Here is a 20,203-nt window from a genome sequence, read left to right as displayed (position 1 = left end):
AAACAATCCAACAATTTTGCTTTGATCATTTGAATTTATGATCCATTATAACCTAGCGGTTTAGCCTTGTAAAACATAGCAGAAGTAATAATAAAACATTGAATTGGCACCACAAAAAGAATGAGAAAGAGACCTATTAATGTTCTTAATAAATTATTTTATTTTTCTTGCAAGTTTGTTTCTGGGGGTAAGTAGATAGATAGTGTTGTTTTGCAACTTGCATATTTCCGTGTGCAATATTCTTTCTTTGCTCAAAGTCGTTTATTTTCCTATATACTCCATGGTTTCATTTCATCACAAAGACATGCACTATCCAATTGAAATTAAAAAAAACATTTTTAATACATCACACTCCTCTAATTGAACATTAAAATATTCCATTTTTACAAATCACTAAAAGTATTCACAAAGCACTTTTTGTAAGTGTGATTCTCCAACGAATTTTTTTTTATAGAAAAAAACTTTCTGAGTCTTTTATCTATGCTTTTTTTTAAGAGGCTAAAATGAATATATTACCACATCAAAGAGTCATTCCCAGCACAAGATGTGCGAAGGAAGAAACAAAAGAGACCACACAAAGTTCAAGCAATATGTACAAGGAAAAAGCTATACAAGAACCTAAACAAAAACTGAAAAGGGGAAATAACAATTAGCCTATGCCCAACATGGTAAACGGACTAAGTCACCATCAAATGACCTGTAAAATAGAGCACCTCGTTTTTTTTATCTATGTTGTTAACTAGCATTTTAGTTTGTTCAGAAAGTTAGTTGGTTAATATAGTTAATTGTGGTAGTTAAGGCTGTTGTGTAACTTGAATATAATTAAGTAATAGTTCATTCATCAAGAATATTCATTTCCTTGATAGAAATTTTAATTTTCACACAATCGCAAGTTGAGTACTTTTCTCTTATTCATCTTTGATCCATTTCTTCAAAATTTTAGAACCAGCTCTAACAGTTAGCATGACCCTATTTACATTCGAAGTGTGATTTGTCGCGCAATTATTTTATAGAGAAATAAATGATGTATAACTTGAGTTTTCACATAGCAAAATATGAATAAACAGATATCAGTTTTCCAATTGTTGCCATAACTTCAAAGAATTGCAAAGATTGCACAAGGCTGTAAACTACCTCTCCACACAACATGCATTTTCTAACTACATTAATGACCTTATAGGCCAGTTGAATCTATAAGCACCAAAAATTAATAAAATGATAGTGCAAAAGAAACCAAATTTGGAAAAATAATTCACTTTTGATGAATTTTTTATCTGAAACTATCTGCAAACAATCTATATCAGCCGATTCAGATCAGACTCAGTTTCCTAATATAAACATTGTTGTATAGCCGCAACTGCAAAACCATATTTATATTTGTATTTGTAACTGTGCCAGTACAACGACAAAGGAGGTATAACAACCTACAATAATCAATATGAAGGTTTAGTATTCATCGGCATGCATCCATTTGGCGCATGACCACTTATCGCCCTTGATCACAGGACAAGCACCTGAAAATTATCACATACAGATAGGTTTTTAAATTCATCTTGTTTTAAAGGGAATGCTCGTTAACACAAACACACTTTAATGCTTTTAAGTTTGATAGTAATAAAAGAAGAATTTACCGTGCAAACTCGATGGATCTAAAGTTGCATCAGGCTTCATGCTCCAGAAAAGTATAGCATTACCCATCTTTGGCTTAATTGACAGTCCTCCTTTTCCACAATCGGAAAGCTCATTCCACCAAGGCACAGAGCTAAAATTTCCCTTGGCATTTGGGAACACCGTCTCACCCCCTTCTTCAACATCCGAACTGTATTATCGAATTACAAAAAAAAAGTGAACACCAATATCAACTTCGTATCAACGATAATTGAAGCCAACAATGAATGACACTAAAGTCACTTACAGGTACATCAGCATTGTTGCTATGCGCTGACCTGCATGCCTAGTACTAAACGTATCCAAAAAGTAGTCATAATGAGGTTCATACTTTTGTCCAACTTCATAATGGAGAACATTAAAGCTTTCGCCATGCTCTGCATATTGTGAAACACGGCTCAAGTAATGGTTGTTTTAAGTATTGGGTGAAAAATAACATACTATCTCAGCATCAAAAGACAACTGAAAACACTTCGTTGATACATGGTTGAATCAAAAAGCACTAGCAGGAGCATCAAGCCTTAGTTTCTTGAACAAAGGAAAAAACAAAAGGCAGAAAGAACGTGTTACGCACCTACAGGTATAAAAGTAAAATCAGCGATTCTTTTCTCAATATTGCTCACAATTTCATCACCTTCTCTGTCAAGAAATGTTCCAGAGCTTGTTCGTATGCTAAATACATCAATGAAGTGGCAATGACGATCCAAACAAGTCAAACGAGATTTATATTCAACATTGAACTCAAGGGATACTTGATAAAGAATTTTGTGGTTGGAAAAAAAAATCTAACCTGCTGTTCAGACTCTTTCCTGTTTTCTCGTCAATAACTTCCGATTTATGCATACTAGGCTTTGCTATATTGATTAGATGTTCGCATTCCTCTTTTGTCTGCTCAGATCAATCAGTTTAGCCTTAGCATTTAGGAAATGGAAACTTGTAACATTAAAACTATATTTAGGGGCCTACCTTGAACTATGATTACACAATATATAAAGAAATAATGTTAAAACTTAAAACTGATATTCTAAGTTTAAAACTCTGTCTCGCTTCTAAATTTCTGCAGGTTATGAGTGAATTCACATTCATCTTTTTTTCCTTCATGATATTCAAATCTTTCCTAAACCTTACAACCATATTCACCTTAGAAAATATTACTGATTTTGTTTGATTAGTGTGTGTTAGGGCAAACATATTGATTTGGTTATTATGGAATTTGAAATTAAGTGCTTTATATTTGGATGATCTTATTCTCAAAGCAAGTTTGGAATGGTAGTGAGTGAGTGTGATTTTCTAATCCACTGATGCTAAAAAAATATTGAAAAAAGACAGAAACCAAACATATGCAATTTCTTTAAAAAATACATTTAAAATTGATTCATACACTAACTGAAAAATAAGTAAACATAATATAATATGTGGAATGAAACTCACTTGATGTTCATTTGGTACAAAGAAAAATTGGACATGTCCAACTTATGATTCAATAATACACACACTATTTTCCTTTAATGCAAGTCATTGGATGCACTAAAAAAAACAATTTGATCTTTCCATTAACAGTTTTTTAACGTAATGTTCAATATAACGTGAAGATGTCATGCTATTTTTAGACTTCGATACATGAATTAATGTTGGTGGTTTGTATCTTATTTAGTGATTTATTATCACCCTAAAAGACTCATATATTTTCCTTTTACAAATCCAGTTATGCTATACGAGATGAGTTAGTTAATGTGGTAGGCCATTGTTTTCTCATAGTGAACTTATTTCTTTATAAACTATAGTAAACTATAATCATTCTTTGTTATTGTGGTTTTTGTTTTCTGTTGATGAGTTCTTTGTCAAGAGATTCAAGTGTTTCCCCTGTTAAAATTGTTGCTGTTTTTTTCATTTTCCTTTTGCACCCCGAGAACTGAGATGTATAATCATTGGTTTTGGTGGAAAAGGACTTGCACAACCTTGATTACTCTAATTATTAAACATATGATTGATCCACGAGCTACAAACTCCAGAGAACTAGTTCATGAAGTGTCGAAAGTAGCAGTAATCTATGTCACTTTCAAAAGTACTTACAAATATAAAATTTATTTGATAATAATGATATAATTTTTAGCTTTGGTAGCCCTGAATTTCTATTTTCGTCTTTTGTTAAGGAAGATTTGTGATCGTCTAATCTCTGTGTATTCTCCATTCAAATGTGCATGTATGCAAAAGATAAGAATGTTCACGAAAAGCTAGTAAATTCCTAAATTTCAAAATCAACCTTTAGCTATAGATTTGCTACGATCTTGCTTTGTAATACCCTAGCTACAGAATATACACTTTTGAACATTATTTTACAACGTATTGGTTGGGAATTACTTCCTCCGGTCCTATTTATAAAAGAATTTTGGGTCAACAAAAGTTGATGTATCTAGTTAAAAATTCAGTCCAAATACATTCACTTTTGTTGACCTAAATTTCTCTTATAAATAGGACCGGAGGGAGTAGCTAGGAGTTTGCAGATATTAGTTGTGAATTAGCTAAGATAATTTTCCTAGATAATTTGCTATCCAATCCATGCTATGATAAAGATAGCACCTAATTCATAGTTTTTTCTAGTTAAATGATCTTTGCTAGAGAGGTTTGCTACGAAATAATCACTGATTTTCTTGTAGTGATTTCACAGGACACTCTTTTAATCATAAATGTTGGTGCTTTGTAGAACACGACTAATTAGTAATCCAGTCATAATTTGATATTTAATTAGATCATTAACAAATAATCCTTATCAATAAAAGCAAGCAAGAAGGGAAACAAGAAACTGACAAGAAAATTATGATATAAAAATGCTCTAGGCTCCCACGATATGATTTGAACCCAACGCTTATTGTCATCGTTTCTGCATGCATAAAATAAATAAGGGAGGTAACAAAGAGAGAGAAACAAATCAAAAAGGAAGATAAGTTTGTAGTTGAATCAAAGAGAAACCTGAGAGTGTTACTATGAGTGATGGAGTTAAGGTGATTTAGTTTAGGGATACGAAGAGTTAAGATAATAAGAATGAGGAATGTGAAAGTCACAAACAATGTGAGGAACAATGTCCAGCATGTTATTAGCGATGGTTTTCGAAGTCCTACGTTAGAGTGCTTGAATTTCACCATTAACAGTTTTTAAAGATGAATGAATGAATTAAAATCTAAAAACTGAATTAATTTGAATTGGAAAAAAAAAATGAGAATGTGACCTATTAAACTTGTTTATTTCAGCGTGCTATACACTTTCCTCAAAGGCGTTTCTTTTCATTTCATCAGAAAGACATGCATTGTCCAATTGAAATTAATTTTTTTATTATTAAAATGGTCTTCCTTCAACTCTTCATAATTACATATTGACAATATTGTTAGAATATGCCTCTTTTTAGAAAATCTTTATGAGTATTAAAAAGAAACATTTGTAATATCTCACACTCCTCTGATTAAACATTAAAATATTCCATTTTTGCAAATCACTCTCCTTTTTCACAAAGAATTCACAAATCACTTTTTGTAAGCGCGATTCTCCAACTAATTTTTTTAACAAGAAAAAGAACAGTGAAACTAAGTAACGTGCAACATCAGTCGTCTCGTGGGCAATCTCACCAGCAACCGGGCGTCTCAAGTGCAACATTGACGCTTCTTTCTCCATCACGCTGAATTGTACAGGGTTAGACATGTGTTTAAGAGACGATGAAGGAAGATTCGTGCTTGTTCGGACACTTTTGGTCACAACCTATTTGCTCCATGGAAATTGGTGGAGCCTTGGAATTGCTTCATGCCATCAATTAAGTGCATGATCTACAACTTCACAATGTGGATTTTGAACAACAACAGTAACAACAGTGAAATATATTGTAGAACCCAAGCACTCATTCATTTTTTGCTTCTGGCTTTTTTTTTATGAATCCATAAACAAGCATATTAAATTACTAATGCAGGAGAAAAATAGAGAAACCAGAAGGTTGCTGGATGTACTAAATTCATAGAGAAAGCAAATTGAATTATGCAGAAGGCTATTGCATTGTATCTATCAAGCAATTTGGCCAATTTGTAATCTGCTATGCACTTAATATTTCATAGTAAAGATGTGTTTACATTCTTAATGTGATTTGCCATACGATTATTTTATAGGTAGACAAATGATGTATATATAACTTTCTCTAAAAAAAAATGATGTATAACTTGATTATTAACCTTCGTAAAAAAACATGATTATTTACATTCTAATGGAGAAGAAAGAAACTCTCTGATACAAACCCTTATCGAGGGTTTGCTTCGGCAAATGCAGAAAATATCGACACAAAAAGGAGGGAAACATAGTTTTTCTAAGGGCTCTTCTATTCAACTATCTTATGTAGATGCTTTGGAAGGATAGTTTTTGGATGCAGAAGGAGGTGAGTGGGTGGAGGCAATGCATATTTATTAAGTTATTACTAGGCCGCGATAAACATTGTAAACTTTGCCAGATAAACATTGTTGTAACTATAAAATTATATTTATATTTGTATATGTGCGAGTACAACGACAAAGGAGATATAACAACATACAGTAATCTATATCTAGATTTTGAATTCACCGACATGCATCCATTTAGCACATAACCACTTATCTCCCTTGATCACAGGACAAGCACCTGAAAATCATCACAGACAGATAGGTTTGTAAATTCATCTTATTTTAAAGGGAATGCTCATTAACACAAGCACACTTTAATGTTTTTAAGATTGATAGTAATAAAAGAAGACTTTACCGTGCAAACTCGATGGATCTAAAGTTGCATCAGGCTTCATGCTCCAGAAAAGTATAGCATTACCCATCTTTGGCTTAATTGATAGTCCTCCTTTTCCACAATCGGAAAGCTCATTCCACCAAGGCACAGAGCTAAAATTTCCCTTGGCATTTGGAAACACCGTCTCACCCCCTTCTTCGACATCTGAACTGTATCATCGAATTACAAAAAAAGTGAACTCCAATATCAACTTCATATCAAAAATAGTTGAAGCAAAAAAATGAATGACACTGACGTCACTTACAGGTACATCAGCATTGTTGCTATACGCTGACCCGCATATGTAGTACTAAAAGTATCCATAAAGTAGTCATAATGAGGTTCATACTTTTGTCCAACTTCATAATGGAGAACATTAAAGTTTTCACCATGCTCTGCATATTGTGAAACACAGTTCAAGTAATGGTTGTTTAAGTCTAGATGGCCAAGACAACGGAAAATATTCTACTTTGGTGATATATCGTTGGATCATAAAACATTTGCTGGAGCATCAAACCTTAATTTTATGAACAATGGAAAAACATAAGGGAGAATGAACACAACACACCTACAGGTATAAAAGTAAAATCAGCAATTCTTCTCTCAATATTCTTCACAATTCTATCACTTCCTCTCTTAAGAAAAGCTCCAGAGCTTGTCCGTTCCCTAAATACAGAATGAATATGTAAACGCAAGGCTTGCGATATATGAAGTGCCAATGGTGAACGAAACAAGAGATTTATATTAAACACTGAACTCAAAGGAAAAAAATATCTAACCGGCTGTCCACACCATTTCCTGTTTCCTCGTCAATAACAGCCGATTTATGCATACTAGGCTTTGCTATATTGATTAGATGTTCACATTCCTCTTTTGTCTGCTCAGATCAATCAGCTTAGCCTTAGCATTTAGGAAATGGAAATTTGTAACATTAAAACTATATTTAGGGGATTAACCCTGAACTATAATTAAACAGTATAAGCATATAATGTTAAAACTGATATTCTAAGTTTAAAAATCTGCCTCACTTCTAAAACTTCTGCAGGTTATGAGTGAAGTCAGAAACAACAATTTATCTTAGCACATGTTTTTTTTCCCTCATGATATTCAAATATTTCCTAAACCATACAACCATCTTGATTTGGTTTGATTAAGTGTGTGTTTGGGCAAACATATTGATTTGGTTATAATGGAATTTGAAATTAAGTGTGTTATATTTGGATGGTCTTATTCTCAAAGCAAGTTTGAAATAGTAGTTAGTGTGATTTTTTAATCCAATGCAAAGACAGAAACCACACATATGTAACTTCTTTAAAAAATACATTTAAAATTGATTATAATTCATACACACATCATTTCCTTCAAGTAATTGCAAGTCATTGGATGCATTAAAAAAACAATTTGATCTTTCCATTAACAATTTTTAACGGATGGATATAAGCAAATAATTCTTATCAATATAAGCAAGCAAGAAGGGAAACAAGAAATTGACCAGAAAATTATGATATAAAAATGCTCTAGGCTCCCACGATATGATTTGAACCCAACGCTTATTGTCATCGTCTTCATTTCTGCATGCATGCATAGAATAAACGAGAAAAAGATGTCGTAAAGAGAGAAAAACAAAACAAAAAGGAAGATGTGTTTGTAGTTGAATGGAAGAGAAACCTGAGAGTGTTACTATGAGTGATGGAGTTAAGGTGATTTGGTTTAGGAATACGAAGAGTTAAGATAATAAGAATGAGGAATGTGAAAGTCACAAACAATGTGAGGAACAATGTCCAACATATTATTAGCGACGGTTTTCGAAGTCCCACGCTAGAGTGCTTGAATTTCACCATAACAATTTTTGAAGATGAATGAATGAATTAAAATCTGAAAACTGAATTAATTTGAATAGGAAAGAATGAGACCTATTAAACTTGTTTATTTCCTCAAAGTCGTGTATTTTCATTTCATTAGAAAGACATGCACTATCCAATTGAAATAAATATTTTTTATTATTAAAATGGTCTTCCTTCAACTCTTCATAATTACATACTGACCATATTTTTAGAATATCCCTTTTTTGGACAAGCTTTATGAGAAAGAAAAAAAAAACTTTTTTAATATATCACAGTCCTCTAATTAAACATTAAAATATTCCATTTTTACAAATCACTCTTCCTTTTCACATAGAATTCACAAATCACCTTCTGTATGTTCGATTCTCCAACTAATATTTTAGAAAAAAAGTTTTCGGTGTCTTTAATCTTATTTATTTATAACATTCATTTCTTTATTTTTTTTCCTATTTAGATCTTTAATCTTTTTAAAAGTGTAAAAGAATATTCTTTTAGGTTTGAAAACGCTGATGTGTATGAGTCTCTACACCGTGTGAATGTGAGGGACAAACTCTAAAAACAAGTCAAAAAGGTTGTATTCACGATCAATGTTATGACACTACCAAAAAAAACACGAAGAAATGTTTGCAGGTAAGATATACTAGATAATCTTTAGAGTTAAATACGTTTTTGGTTCCTATAAATATATTAGCTTTTCATTTTAGTCATTCTAAAATTTTCCTTCAACTTTTAGTCCCTATAAAATTTTAAATCCCTGCTTTTGTTCTCTATCTTTAAGCTAATTTTTATATATATTTTTTTTAATAAAATTGTGCAGAAATGTGTAGAGTATTGTAAAAATCTCTAAAAATAAATTAGAATTTTTTAACAAAACATAAATTAAATATAATTTTTTAACTGCCAAAAATATAAAATATTTAATTCATGTTTTGTCAAAAAATTCTATTTTTTTTAGAGAGATTATTATAATATAAAAAAAAATTCGACAAAATTTTATTCAAAAATATAAATTCTACATATAAATTTACTTTTAAAGGAGAAATCAAAAATGAAATGAAAAACATTTGGAACTAAAAGTTGAAGAAATTAATTAACACATTTATAAAAACCAAAAACATATTTAACCTTATTTTTTATCACTCCAAAAATTTCTGGCTCTTTTTAGCTTTTCTTTTGTTATTGCTCTAAGAACAACTTTTGCACCACAGAGACATTCTGGTGCCAACTCATGCCTCCAATTCGAAATAAATTAAGAGGTGGTATGAATTCGAATCACCGGTGCACATTTGGTCATTGTAGCACCCACTTTCTCTTACTAGTTTTTATGGTTCATAGTTTGGTTGTCAACATTAATCCACGTAGGAGTCCTTCAAAAAAAAAAAAACATTAATCCACGTAGGAGATTAAGTATCATTGTCAATTTGTCATATCAACATTTTTAGACACAACAACGTTTTTATCAAAAAATTAAAAAAAGGAAAACATTATAATCGTTTTAAAAATCAAATGAGTTAAACGTGTTTTTTTAAGGAATTAAATATTACAACAAACTAAAATAAATGAAACCCTTCAATTAAAAAAAAAAACTAAAACCATTATAGTTTTTAACATTTTTTCGATACAAATAAGAAGTTGATGTTAAGGGGTGAACAATTCTCCTAGTTGTTTTTATTAAGTGTAATGTTTTTTTTTTTTTTTTTTTTTTTTTTTTTTTTTTTTTTTATCAAATAGGCCAATGACTATAATTCACATTTTTTTAACGTGAATAGGTGGGGTGTCAAATGTTCGACCTCGACCTCAGTATATAACAATATAAGTCCCTGTCAAGTCAACTGACTTATACTTATGTGGACTATTAAGTGTAATGTTAGTTATAACAAAATATTAATTTTCACGCGGGTTTGAATCAAAATCCAATTACTCATGGGCAATATTTATCTCTCCTAAACCAAAAGAAAAGACGTCATGATCTAAATAAAATTACTCCTAAACCAAAAACTAAAACCCCTATCACTAAATCTTTCATTGTTCCCAACATCAAACATGTTCCTAAAACTAAACCCTACATTCTAGAAACCATGGCCCTCATACACAACCTTTAACTCTCCACATCATACCCCTGCCTACCCCCACTACAATAAGGGTAATGATACATGTACACACTTACGTGGCCTACCATCATTCTACACCTCTCTTTTGTCATTTTTTATTATTATAAACAAGGGTAATCTTGTCTTTACACACTCAAATTTTCTCTCACCCTTTATCCTCTCTTCAGTTCCTTCACCTCTCTTCTCTAGCCGACAGCCGCCCCCTACACTGTCTCCCACCGCCGCCGTTGCCACAACCACCACCATCACTGCTGCCTCATCCTCTTTCTTCTCACTCTCCACCATCCCTCACAACCACCACCACCGTCGCCCACCCATTCTTCACTTCGCACCAGCCAACACAACCACACCGCCGTCGTTCGTACATCCCACTATTCACAAGAAAACGGGACGATGGAGGACGATGAACGGAACTAAGATTGACGAGAGAGCAGCGGACGAGTGGTGTCAGATGTGAGAGAGAAAACGGCCGATGAGATTTCATACCCACCCGCAATCGTTATATTTCACCATCACCGTTGCCGTCCTCCGTCGTTCCCCACCTTCCTTCGCCGTCGGTAATGGAGGGTTTGTGTTGGGATCTCGTCGGTGGTGAGGCCTGATTGAATGAGAGAGTTGAGAAAGAGGGTCTGAGAAAAGAGTTTTGATGGGAGAGAGGATGGTCATAATTTTTTTAAAATAAAAGTGCCACATGGGGGTGGTAGAGTGGGTGTATGAGAAAAAGAATGTCCATGGATAATTATCCCTACAATAAATATTGAACAAAACCTAAATGATTTTTCAAATTCATTGCGTACCAACAATTCCATTTCATAAGCTAACCACCACTCATTGAATCATATCCAAGATGTTTCAGCCTTGAAACTACCATCATCCTAAAACTGACCGCCCTTGGAAATCCTCCACCCAAACTTATATGAGTGAAAGAAAGAAAAAAAATTGAACACACTCAAATGAAAAAATCAAAAGAGAAATAATTTAGTCATATCAATTTTCAACATTTAATTCTTTTTGTTTTTATTATTTTTTATTTGTGTCCATGCGCATTCAAATATTTTTATTTGGCTCTGTGAGAAGTAAGACTTGCTACAAAACTTGATAAACATGATAGTGCAAAATACATCATAAATTTGAGAAGATATTTCACTTTTCATGACTTTTTATATAAAACTGCAATACTGCATGCAAACATTGTATCAGTTTATTTAGATCAGATTTGGCTTAATAATAGCGTACAACATTGGTGTGTACCTTCCTCTCCAAAAAATATTGTTGTGTAGAGATACCAACCTACAATAATCCCCTCAACAAAAAAACAAAAAAAAACCTACAATAATGTTTATTTAGGTATGGACCATTTACCAACTCGCATCCATTTGGTACATGACCATTTATCACCCTTAATCACTGGACAAGCACCTGAAAATCATAACGCACATATACGAGTGTAAATCTAGAGTTTTAGGGTTCAAACTATAGAAACTAACATAACCCTAACATTTGTCAATAAAATAAAAATGATAATAAAAGAGATACTAACCATGCATACTCAGTGGATCTAAAGTTCCATCTGGCTTCATACTCCAGAAAAGTAATGCATCACCCATCTTTGGCTTAATTGAAAGTCCTTTTTTTCCACAATCCGAAAGCTCATTCCACCAAGGCACAGAGCTAAAATTTCCCTCAGCAAATGGAAACACTGTCTCACCCCCTTCTTCAACATTTGAATTGTATCATCAAAACCAAAAAGTGCACACCAATATCAACTTCATATATATATTCATGATCATGAATATATACAATTGAAGTCAACAATGATTGAATGAAACTGAAGTCATACTTATAGGTACATCAACATTGTTGCTACACGCTCACCCCCGTTCTTAGTATTAATCTCATCTGTAAAGAAATCAGGATGAGGTTCGTACTTTTGTCCAACTTCATAATGGAGAATATTAACGCTTTCGCCATTCTCTGCATATTGTGAAACATAGCCAAATTAATGGTTGTTTAAATATATGATGAAATATAACATGCCATGTATAAATGCAGAGAAAATGCATAAAGAACGCACCTACAGGTATAAAAGTAAAATCAGCAATTCTTTGCTCAATATTCCTCAGAATTTTATCATGTCCTCTGTTGATAAAAGTTCCAGAGCTTGTACGTGCACTAAATGCAAAAGAAATATGTAAACAAAAGGTTTGGCATCAATGAAGTGGCAATGAAAAAGAAAAATCTAACCTGTTGTCCACACTCTTTCCCGTTTCATCGTCAACAGTCGATTTATGCATACTAGGCTTGGCTATATTGATTAGATGTTCACATTCCTCTTTTGTCTGCTTAGATCAATCAGCTAAGCCTTAGTATTTGGGAATTGTAAACAATCTAACATTATAATACATTAATACTATATTAAAATATTAACTTTGAAGTTTGAACGATGTCGATATATAATTAAAGAATATAGGCATATCATGTGTAAAGTGATATTCCAGGGTTTCGAACAATGCCTCTCTTCTAAAACTTCAACAGGTTATAAGAGAAGTCAAAAGCAGCAGCAATCCATCTTAGCACATGTTTGTTTTTATATATTTTTCCCTCATGATATTCAAACCTTTCCTAAACCAAGAAAATATCTTGACCTCTAAAAATATCACTGAATAAGCTATTTTTGTATGATGAAGTGTTTTTGGGTGAGGGTTAGTTAATCTGAAACATAAATGATGCGGTTATAATTGATTTTGAAATTGAAATCTTATAGATCATCTATCATATTATTTTTTCAATTTTCAAAAATTTTAGATATCTACCAAAATAGAGACTTTTGGTATGAATAATTATTGAAAATGAGTAAATAAAGGGATTTAGGTATGAATGATTTGGGGATCATTCTTTTCAAAAGCTTAAAATAGTTTGTCCCTCTTCTATTAGTGTAGAATTGTGATAACGTTAAACCTTTTTGAGACCATATCATCAAAGCTGATGATTGGAGCAAGTTTTTTAGTTTGGGAATTTTTTAGCCTGGCTTAAATGGAATCTTTCGACTAAATGATATTGGAAATACACTTGGGCCTTGGAAACTTGTGTTTGGGGTTGCCGTTAATATGGAAAATTGTTGTATACACTGAAACACACCAGAAAATGAAGTAAATGACCATCGGCAGTTAACTGCCGTCGGTTAAAATCCATCGGCAGTTAAGTGCCGATGAGGTTATAGTAATGGTGTTTTCCAGCTAAACACTATGCGTGAACAGCATTCTTTGTTAATATGTGTGGCGAGACCGTAATACACCCATATTTGATCACCATACTGATATGGATCGTACTCTTTGGTTTCAAAGTTATAAATGCGGTTGAGGATATTCATAGTTTGATGAATGCCTATTTGTGGAACAACAAAAGTAATATGACTTCCTATAATTTTTTGTCAAAGCCGCCTCCTGTTGTTCTTAAAATGAACATTGATCGATCACATATAAATGTTGGCGAGTCTTTGGCTTGTGGAGTTATTCTTCGAGACCAATATGGGGCTTTCATGAAAGGGTTCTATTGTGAGTTAGTTCGAGCAGTTCTATTTTTGCAAAAGCTTGGGCTCTTCGCAGCGACATTCATCTTGCTTGTGACTTGGGTGTGAAGGATATCGTCTTTGAGACTGACATCCTTGGTCTTTTTCATATGGCCATGAAAGGTCATGCCACTTGTACTCCTTTGATTCTTATGCTCGACGAAATCCATACTCTACTTCATTGTAGAGACTGGACATGTTCAATTTGTTTTGCTCCGAGAGAGGAAAATCGATGTGCTCGTGTGTTTGTCCAATGTGGACACTCAACTCTTTTTCATATTATTGTAGTTGATTATGATGCGGCCTATTTATAACCTATTGTAAGGTGTGATGCCGATGGTGTCTATCCACATACATTAAGTTAATAAACACATTTCTCTATTAAAAAAAATGCCCTATATCACTTGATGATCGGGGGATAAGGTAGCTCAACTGGTTTTAACTAATGGAATAATGAAATTGAAGACCACAAGGTTTCGAGTTCAAGTCCTGACAAGGAGAAAAATACTTACATACTAACAATTAACATACTAATATTAAGCATGTGAACTCCAAGCACGACACTAACATATAGACACTACTAGTAATATTAATTTAAGGGAATATGCTAACAAATGCTCTAATGACATTGTTTAAGGAGTAAAAAAAAGAAACTTTTGCATAGAAAATTATATATTTATAATTATATATGACAAGTGTTTGATTTATATTTCCAAAACACAATTTCTTTTTAAGAATTCCTTAAACAATGCATTTAGGACTCTTGATCTTTTAAGAAAATAAAGTAAATTAAATATAACCATTTGAGTCGAATAGACACATGGTCATCAGACGTGCATTGCTTGTGATACATATATAGAACACAACTGGTTTAAAGAATGTGGTAATTATCAGAGCTCCACCGTGGACCACCATGCCGTAAATGGGACTCATGCAATGTCAAAAAAGATATAATGTGAAGATGTCATGTCAATTTCCGTTTCGGAGGTATAAGTGTTGGTGCTCTATAGAGCACAATTGATTTGTACTCCAATTAGGTAGTTTGATAATCATATCATTAACAAACAATTCGCTTCATTCATGTAACAAGCAAAATCTCTCAAATTTTTTATGACTAAAAAGAAAAGGAAAGGAAAGAACTAACCAGAAAATTATGATATAAAAACGCTCTAGGCTCCCACGATACGATTTCAACCCAACGCTTATTGTCATCGTCTTCACTTCTGCATAGAATAGATCAGAAAAAAAGGTTATATAGAGAGAAAAACAAAGCAAAAGGGAAGATGACTTTGTTGTTGAATTGAAGAAAAACCTGAGAGTGTTAATATGAGTGATGGAGTTGAGGTGTTTGGGTTTAGGGATACGGAGAGATAAGAGAATAAGAAAAATAATGAGGAATATGAAGGTGACAAACAAGGTAAAGATCAATGTTCTTGAAGTTGGCAGCAATGGTTTTTGAGGTCCCACACGAGAGTGCTTCAATTTTCCCGTAACAGTTTGCAAAGATAGATGAATGAATTGAAATGAAAAATGAGAATGAGACCTTTTAAATGTTGATACTTGATTGTAAAAAAAAATGTTGATACTTGATAGTAAACTTTATCTAATGTTCTCAATCTCAAGCAAATTAATATTAGACCATATTTATCATTGAAACACGCTATTCAATTGAATCCAGTTTTATATTATTAAAAATGAGGTTTTTTCTACACTACCCTCTCTTGCTTAGGGGTATTTACCCTTTCAAGATATCAACCAATCAAAATGTAATATACAAATGTAACATTAAATGTCAAATAAATGAGTCAATTTTTCAATAAAAAAAATCAATTTTAATAAGGTAACTTTTAATTGTTATTTAATTATATTAAGGTATACAATCTTAATTAATTTATATTATAGGCTTGTAACAATTAAAATTTCACATCAAATTCAACCCATCATGGTTGTGTTTGGTAACACGAATAAGCTAGCTTATAGCTTGTTGGACTAGATTATAAGCTTGTTTTGATACAATAAGATGTGTTTGGTAAAAAGCTTTTTCCACTAGTTTATAGCGTTTTTTGAGAAGTTATTTCAAGTAGCTTTTGAGCTTATCGCTGTTAATTTTTTATATTTTCTTCCACTTTTAACCCTATTAATTTAATTTAGTTATTTTTTTAATAAAACAACATGTTCATGGCTTAAAAAATAACAGCCAAGTTCATAGCTTATTTTTTAATAAAACAACTGTCACGTTTTCTCCTTTGAAAAAAACTGACATGCTTTATTTTTTTTTTTTAAGGAAAGCTTTATATGTATGTGTGTGTGTCTATATATATATATATATATATATATATATATATATATATATATATTTCTTAAAGAAATGCTTTATATTTAACTATAACTAGTCTATGGTACGTTGTAAAATTTTATATATTCTTGCTTACATTTTTTTCCACCTTCCTCTTATTTTTGGGATTCATGAAAGTAGAGATCAATAAGATTTTACCCTCTTTTGTACAAAAAAAAAAACTTAGATCAAAATTGTCGGTGAAATTTTATCGGAGCTAAAACCAAAAGTTTGAATATTTATAGGGATCCAAAACATAGTTAACCATAAATTAAAATATTAAAAAATAAAACATTAGAATATATATATATATATATGAGTCAGGATCCATTGACACCAGATGTCAACGAATTCGTTGACACCAAATCTCAACCGTCGATTGTTTTTAATCAAAGGGTGTGAGTTTATTTGTTAAATTAATAGCGTGATCTTACAGGAATGCATACTCCTTTTTCCCATCAGCTGTAACACACGGCATAATTCCTTTTCGCTATCACCGATGGCCGTCTCCTTATTCATATTTCATACCAAAAGGTGTGATCTTTTTTAATTTAATTTAAAGGGATTCCGATATGATCTATTCAAGCCATTTTCTCACAAATTCAATGCAGTTGCTATAAAATCATGTTTATTCAATTAATCCAATTACAAAACCTCAATTAATCATAGTTTGCATCGGTTTCAATGCATATGTGAAATGGTGGAGAACAATTTTCGGTTAGGAAAGATGAATATCATTACGGTGGCGGCGGCGGTCAGCAAATTGAGTTTTTTTTTTTTGTTATCAAACAAATTAATTTTGTTTTAAAACTGATAAATGTGCTAATCAAAAGTAAAGATACGGTGAATCAATTTAAAAAGTTATTATTAGCCTTTGATTAAAAACAATCAACGGTTAAGATTTGGTGTCAACGAATCCATTGACACCTGGTGTCAATGGATCCTGACTCTCTCTCTCTCTCTCTCTCTCTCTCTCTCTCTCTCTCTCTCTCTATATATATATATATATATATATATAAACATGTCCTTTTATGTTATTTTATACTTATCAGCTACTTCAACACCTAATTTTACCAAACACTTCAATTTTAATAAATCAGTTTTTCAGCTATAAGCTATCAGTTGTAAGACATCAATTATAAGCTAGCTTTTCAGCTTTCAACTAGCTTATAACTTATTTTTAGCAAACACCCCATATACGTTCATAAATTTTGTTCAATTCCAAACCCTATAACATGCAATTTCTTCTTCATTCTTTTTTCCATCTTGATTGTTCAATTCTCTCGTTCCAGAATTGCCGCCGTTTCCAATTATCGTGAGATTCGCTTCCAACCTTTTGATTCCAGACATTGTGAGAATCGGTGTTATTTCCATAATCACATCAGGTATCGTGACTTGATGTTTCTTCTTGATTTGATTTTTCATTTTCGTTTCTTTCTCACTACTATCGTGACTTGATTGCAACCGTTTCACACTTATAATGTGACAGTGTTGACTTTCAATTTTGGCATGAATTCCAATGACGCTTCCATTTTTATTTGGGTTTTGAGTTTGATTGAGTTGTTTGAGATTATATAAAATTGTATTTTATCACAATATTTTGCGTTTGATTAAGATAAATGGATCTTCAATGTGTTGATTATTAATTTTATTTTTGGTAAAATATTGATTATTAAATTTACTTTTGGAATTTGTTTTACTCAAATGATTATATTGTGTTGTTATGTTGTTTCTGTTCCGGGTGAATTTTGTGTTGCCGAAATGAACATTTGTTGAGATTGTGAACACGGTGTGAGGTCAGTTAACGCTATGGAAGAGAAGACAAAGTGAAATAAATAAATAAATAATAAATAATGCTAATACAAATATGAATTTTATAAGGTGAGTGTTAATTCATGAGCAATTCGTGGATATAGCTTTTGGAAACAGCGACGACCTCACGATGTCTGAAATCAAACGAACGGCAACGATTTTCACGATAATTTAAAACGGCGGCAATTCTGGAACAAGAGAATTGAACAATCAAGATGGGAAGAAGAATGAAGAAGAAATTACACGTTATGTGTGTTCTAGGTTTTGGAATGGAACAAAATATATGAACGTATATGATGGGTTGAATTTGATGTGAAATTTTAATTTTTACAAGCCCTATAGTGTAAATTAATTATGAATGTATACCTAAATATAATTAAGTAAAACTTAAAAGTTACCTTATTAAAATTGATTTTTTTATAGAAAAATTGACTCATTTATTTGATATTTAATGTTACATTGTATATTTTTTTTTTTTGAAAACATCAAAATGGAATATATAAACATAGGCAGTGGAACCATTTCAGCACAAGATGTACTGGACGGCCACCCCTTAAAAAGAACAGTCAAACAATATTTACAAAAATTACGGTCAGTCGATACCCAGACATAACATAGGGTCCGACCACCACAACTGAGTGTCATGCACAAACAAGGCATTATTAACCTGTAACCATCACCATAAAGAATAAATACCCCATAAATAAGAGAGGTAATCTAGGCCACACCAATTAAAATGGTCTTTCTCTCAACTCTCTTCTTAATTACATATTGACTATTAATTTAAGAATATCCCTTTTTTACATTTTTCCCATAAAAAAACGAATGATCTTTTTTTAAAATAAAAAAAGCTTTATTCTTTTATTTTTAAAAATCGAGAAAGGAGAAATTTTTATTATTTAAAGTGGTCATAAAATATGGAAAATATTAAAGAGTGTCCTTAGAACTTGGTTAAGAGGATAAAAATAGAAATATTGTATTAAAAAAGGCGAAAAGTGGTCATTTTAACTTTTTAAAAATTACAAAATTGTTGAATTCAAGGTAAACTTACTACTTTTGATTTTTTTTAACAAGTGTCTTTAGAACACTTATATTTATTAATAGGTACTCGTGAGCTTAACTCAATTCTTAGTAACATTGCATTTAATACATAATGGTAGGAGTTCGAACCTCGAATTGCCCACTTATTCAACTTATGGAGTAAATTTTTAGTCATCAGACTATTTGACAAATAATTTACTATTACTACAAAATATTTTTGAGTATGCTCTAAAATACTACATAGGCAATATAAAAAAAATTATTAATTAAAGTTTGTTTGTTGTAAATAATTTTGGCTGTAAATGGCGATCAGCAGGTTATTGATAGCATTAATGCTAAGTTGGGTATGAACACAACCAAAGATTTGAGCCTTTATCCAGAAGTCCTAACTCAACTAGCAAAATGCCGAAATTGTTAGGCCGGATGCCATGACCGGGGTTCGAACTCCGGTACCTCCACTTATGTGTGTGGGTTTATAATGACTTTGCCATTTCGTCTATCTACCAAAAAAAAAAAAGATTTGAGCCTTTATCTTGGTGCTTCAATGACCCACCAAATCAAACGATTCCTTTGACGACGGTATCACTCTTGCCTGGCGGGCTTATGGATATTTTAGGTTATGTTCTTCAAACTACTTGCATTCTCATCTCCATTTGCAATGAGGCAAAAAAAAAAAAAAAACATTTTATATCTTGGGAAAATATTTGCACCCTAAAGCTGATCGGGGCTTGATTTTTGTACTCTTAATTTGAACCCTTGATCAACATATGTGAGTGAAAAAAATTGAACACACACATAAATTAAAAAAAATAAAATAATTAGTTACATCATTTTTTAACATCCAATTCTTCTCTTTTAATTTTTTTCATATGTATATGTGTGCGTCCAAATATTTTTTAATTTAAAATTGTGACGAAGTAAGACTTGTTCCATAACTTAATAAAGAATATGATAGATTGATTGTATAAAAGTAATCATAAATTTGAGTAGATATCTCACTTTTCATGATTTTTTACATGAAACTGCAACACTGCATGCA

The 20,203-nt window shown here is 31.9% G+C and overlaps 3 protein-coding genes across 3 annotated transcripts; all 3 read right to left on the bottom strand.

Annotated features, from left to right (window-relative positions):
- Positions 1–1,238: 1,238 nt before the first annotated feature.
- LOC11441117 (probable prolyl 4-hydroxylase 10) lies at positions 1,239–4,866 on the bottom strand. Its single transcript, XM_003629189.3, has 7 exons — positions 4,639–4,866; positions 4,477–4,549; positions 2,459–2,556; positions 2,243–2,340; positions 1,916–2,045; positions 1,632–1,819; positions 1,239–1,514 (listed from the first exon to the last, which is right to left on the bottom strand). Exons 1-7 carry the CDS (start codon positions 4,809–4,811, stop codon positions 1,447–1,449), a joined length of 828 nt encoding a protein of 275 aa, XP_003629237.1. The 5' UTR covers positions 4,812–4,866; the 3' UTR covers positions 1,239–1,446.
- A 1,292-nt stretch (positions 4,867–6,158) lies between these two features.
- Positions 6,159–8,354, bottom strand: LOC11441547 (probable prolyl 4-hydroxylase 10). The gene is made up of 7 exons (XM_024772316.2): positions 8,122–8,354; positions 7,946–8,024; positions 7,233–7,330; positions 7,022–7,119; positions 6,719–6,848; positions 6,436–6,623; positions 6,159–6,318 (listed from the first exon to the last, which is right to left on the bottom strand). The coding sequence occupies exons 1-7, from the start codon at positions 8,292–8,294 to the stop codon at positions 6,245–6,247; spliced, it is 840 nt and encodes a 279-aa protein (XP_024628084.1). The 5' UTR covers positions 8,295–8,354; the 3' UTR covers positions 6,159–6,244.
- Positions 8,355–11,634: 3,280 nt separating this feature from the next.
- Positions 11,635–17,661, bottom strand: LOC11442741 (probable prolyl 4-hydroxylase 10). The gene is made up of 8 exons (XM_039829147.1): positions 17,539–17,661; positions 15,289–15,452; positions 15,121–15,199; positions 12,653–12,747; positions 12,483–12,580; positions 12,253–12,382; positions 11,949–12,136; positions 11,635–11,827 (listed from the first exon to the last, which is right to left on the bottom strand). Exons 1-8 carry the CDS (start codon positions 17,659–17,661, stop codon positions 11,748–11,750), a joined length of 957 nt encoding a protein of 318 aa, XP_039685081.1. The 3' UTR covers positions 11,635–11,747.
- Positions 17,662–20,203: the final 2,542 nt, after the last annotated feature.

This window comes from Medicago truncatula, chromosome 8, assembly GCF_003473485.1.
Source record: "Medicago truncatula cultivar Jemalong A17 chromosome 8, MtrunA17r5.0-ANR, whole genome shotgun sequence".
NCBI lineage: Eukaryota > Viridiplantae > Streptophyta > Magnoliopsida > Fabales > Fabaceae > Medicago > Medicago truncatula.
Note: the sequence above shows the minus strand (reverse complement) of the source record. Positions and strands in the feature narration are given on the sequence as shown.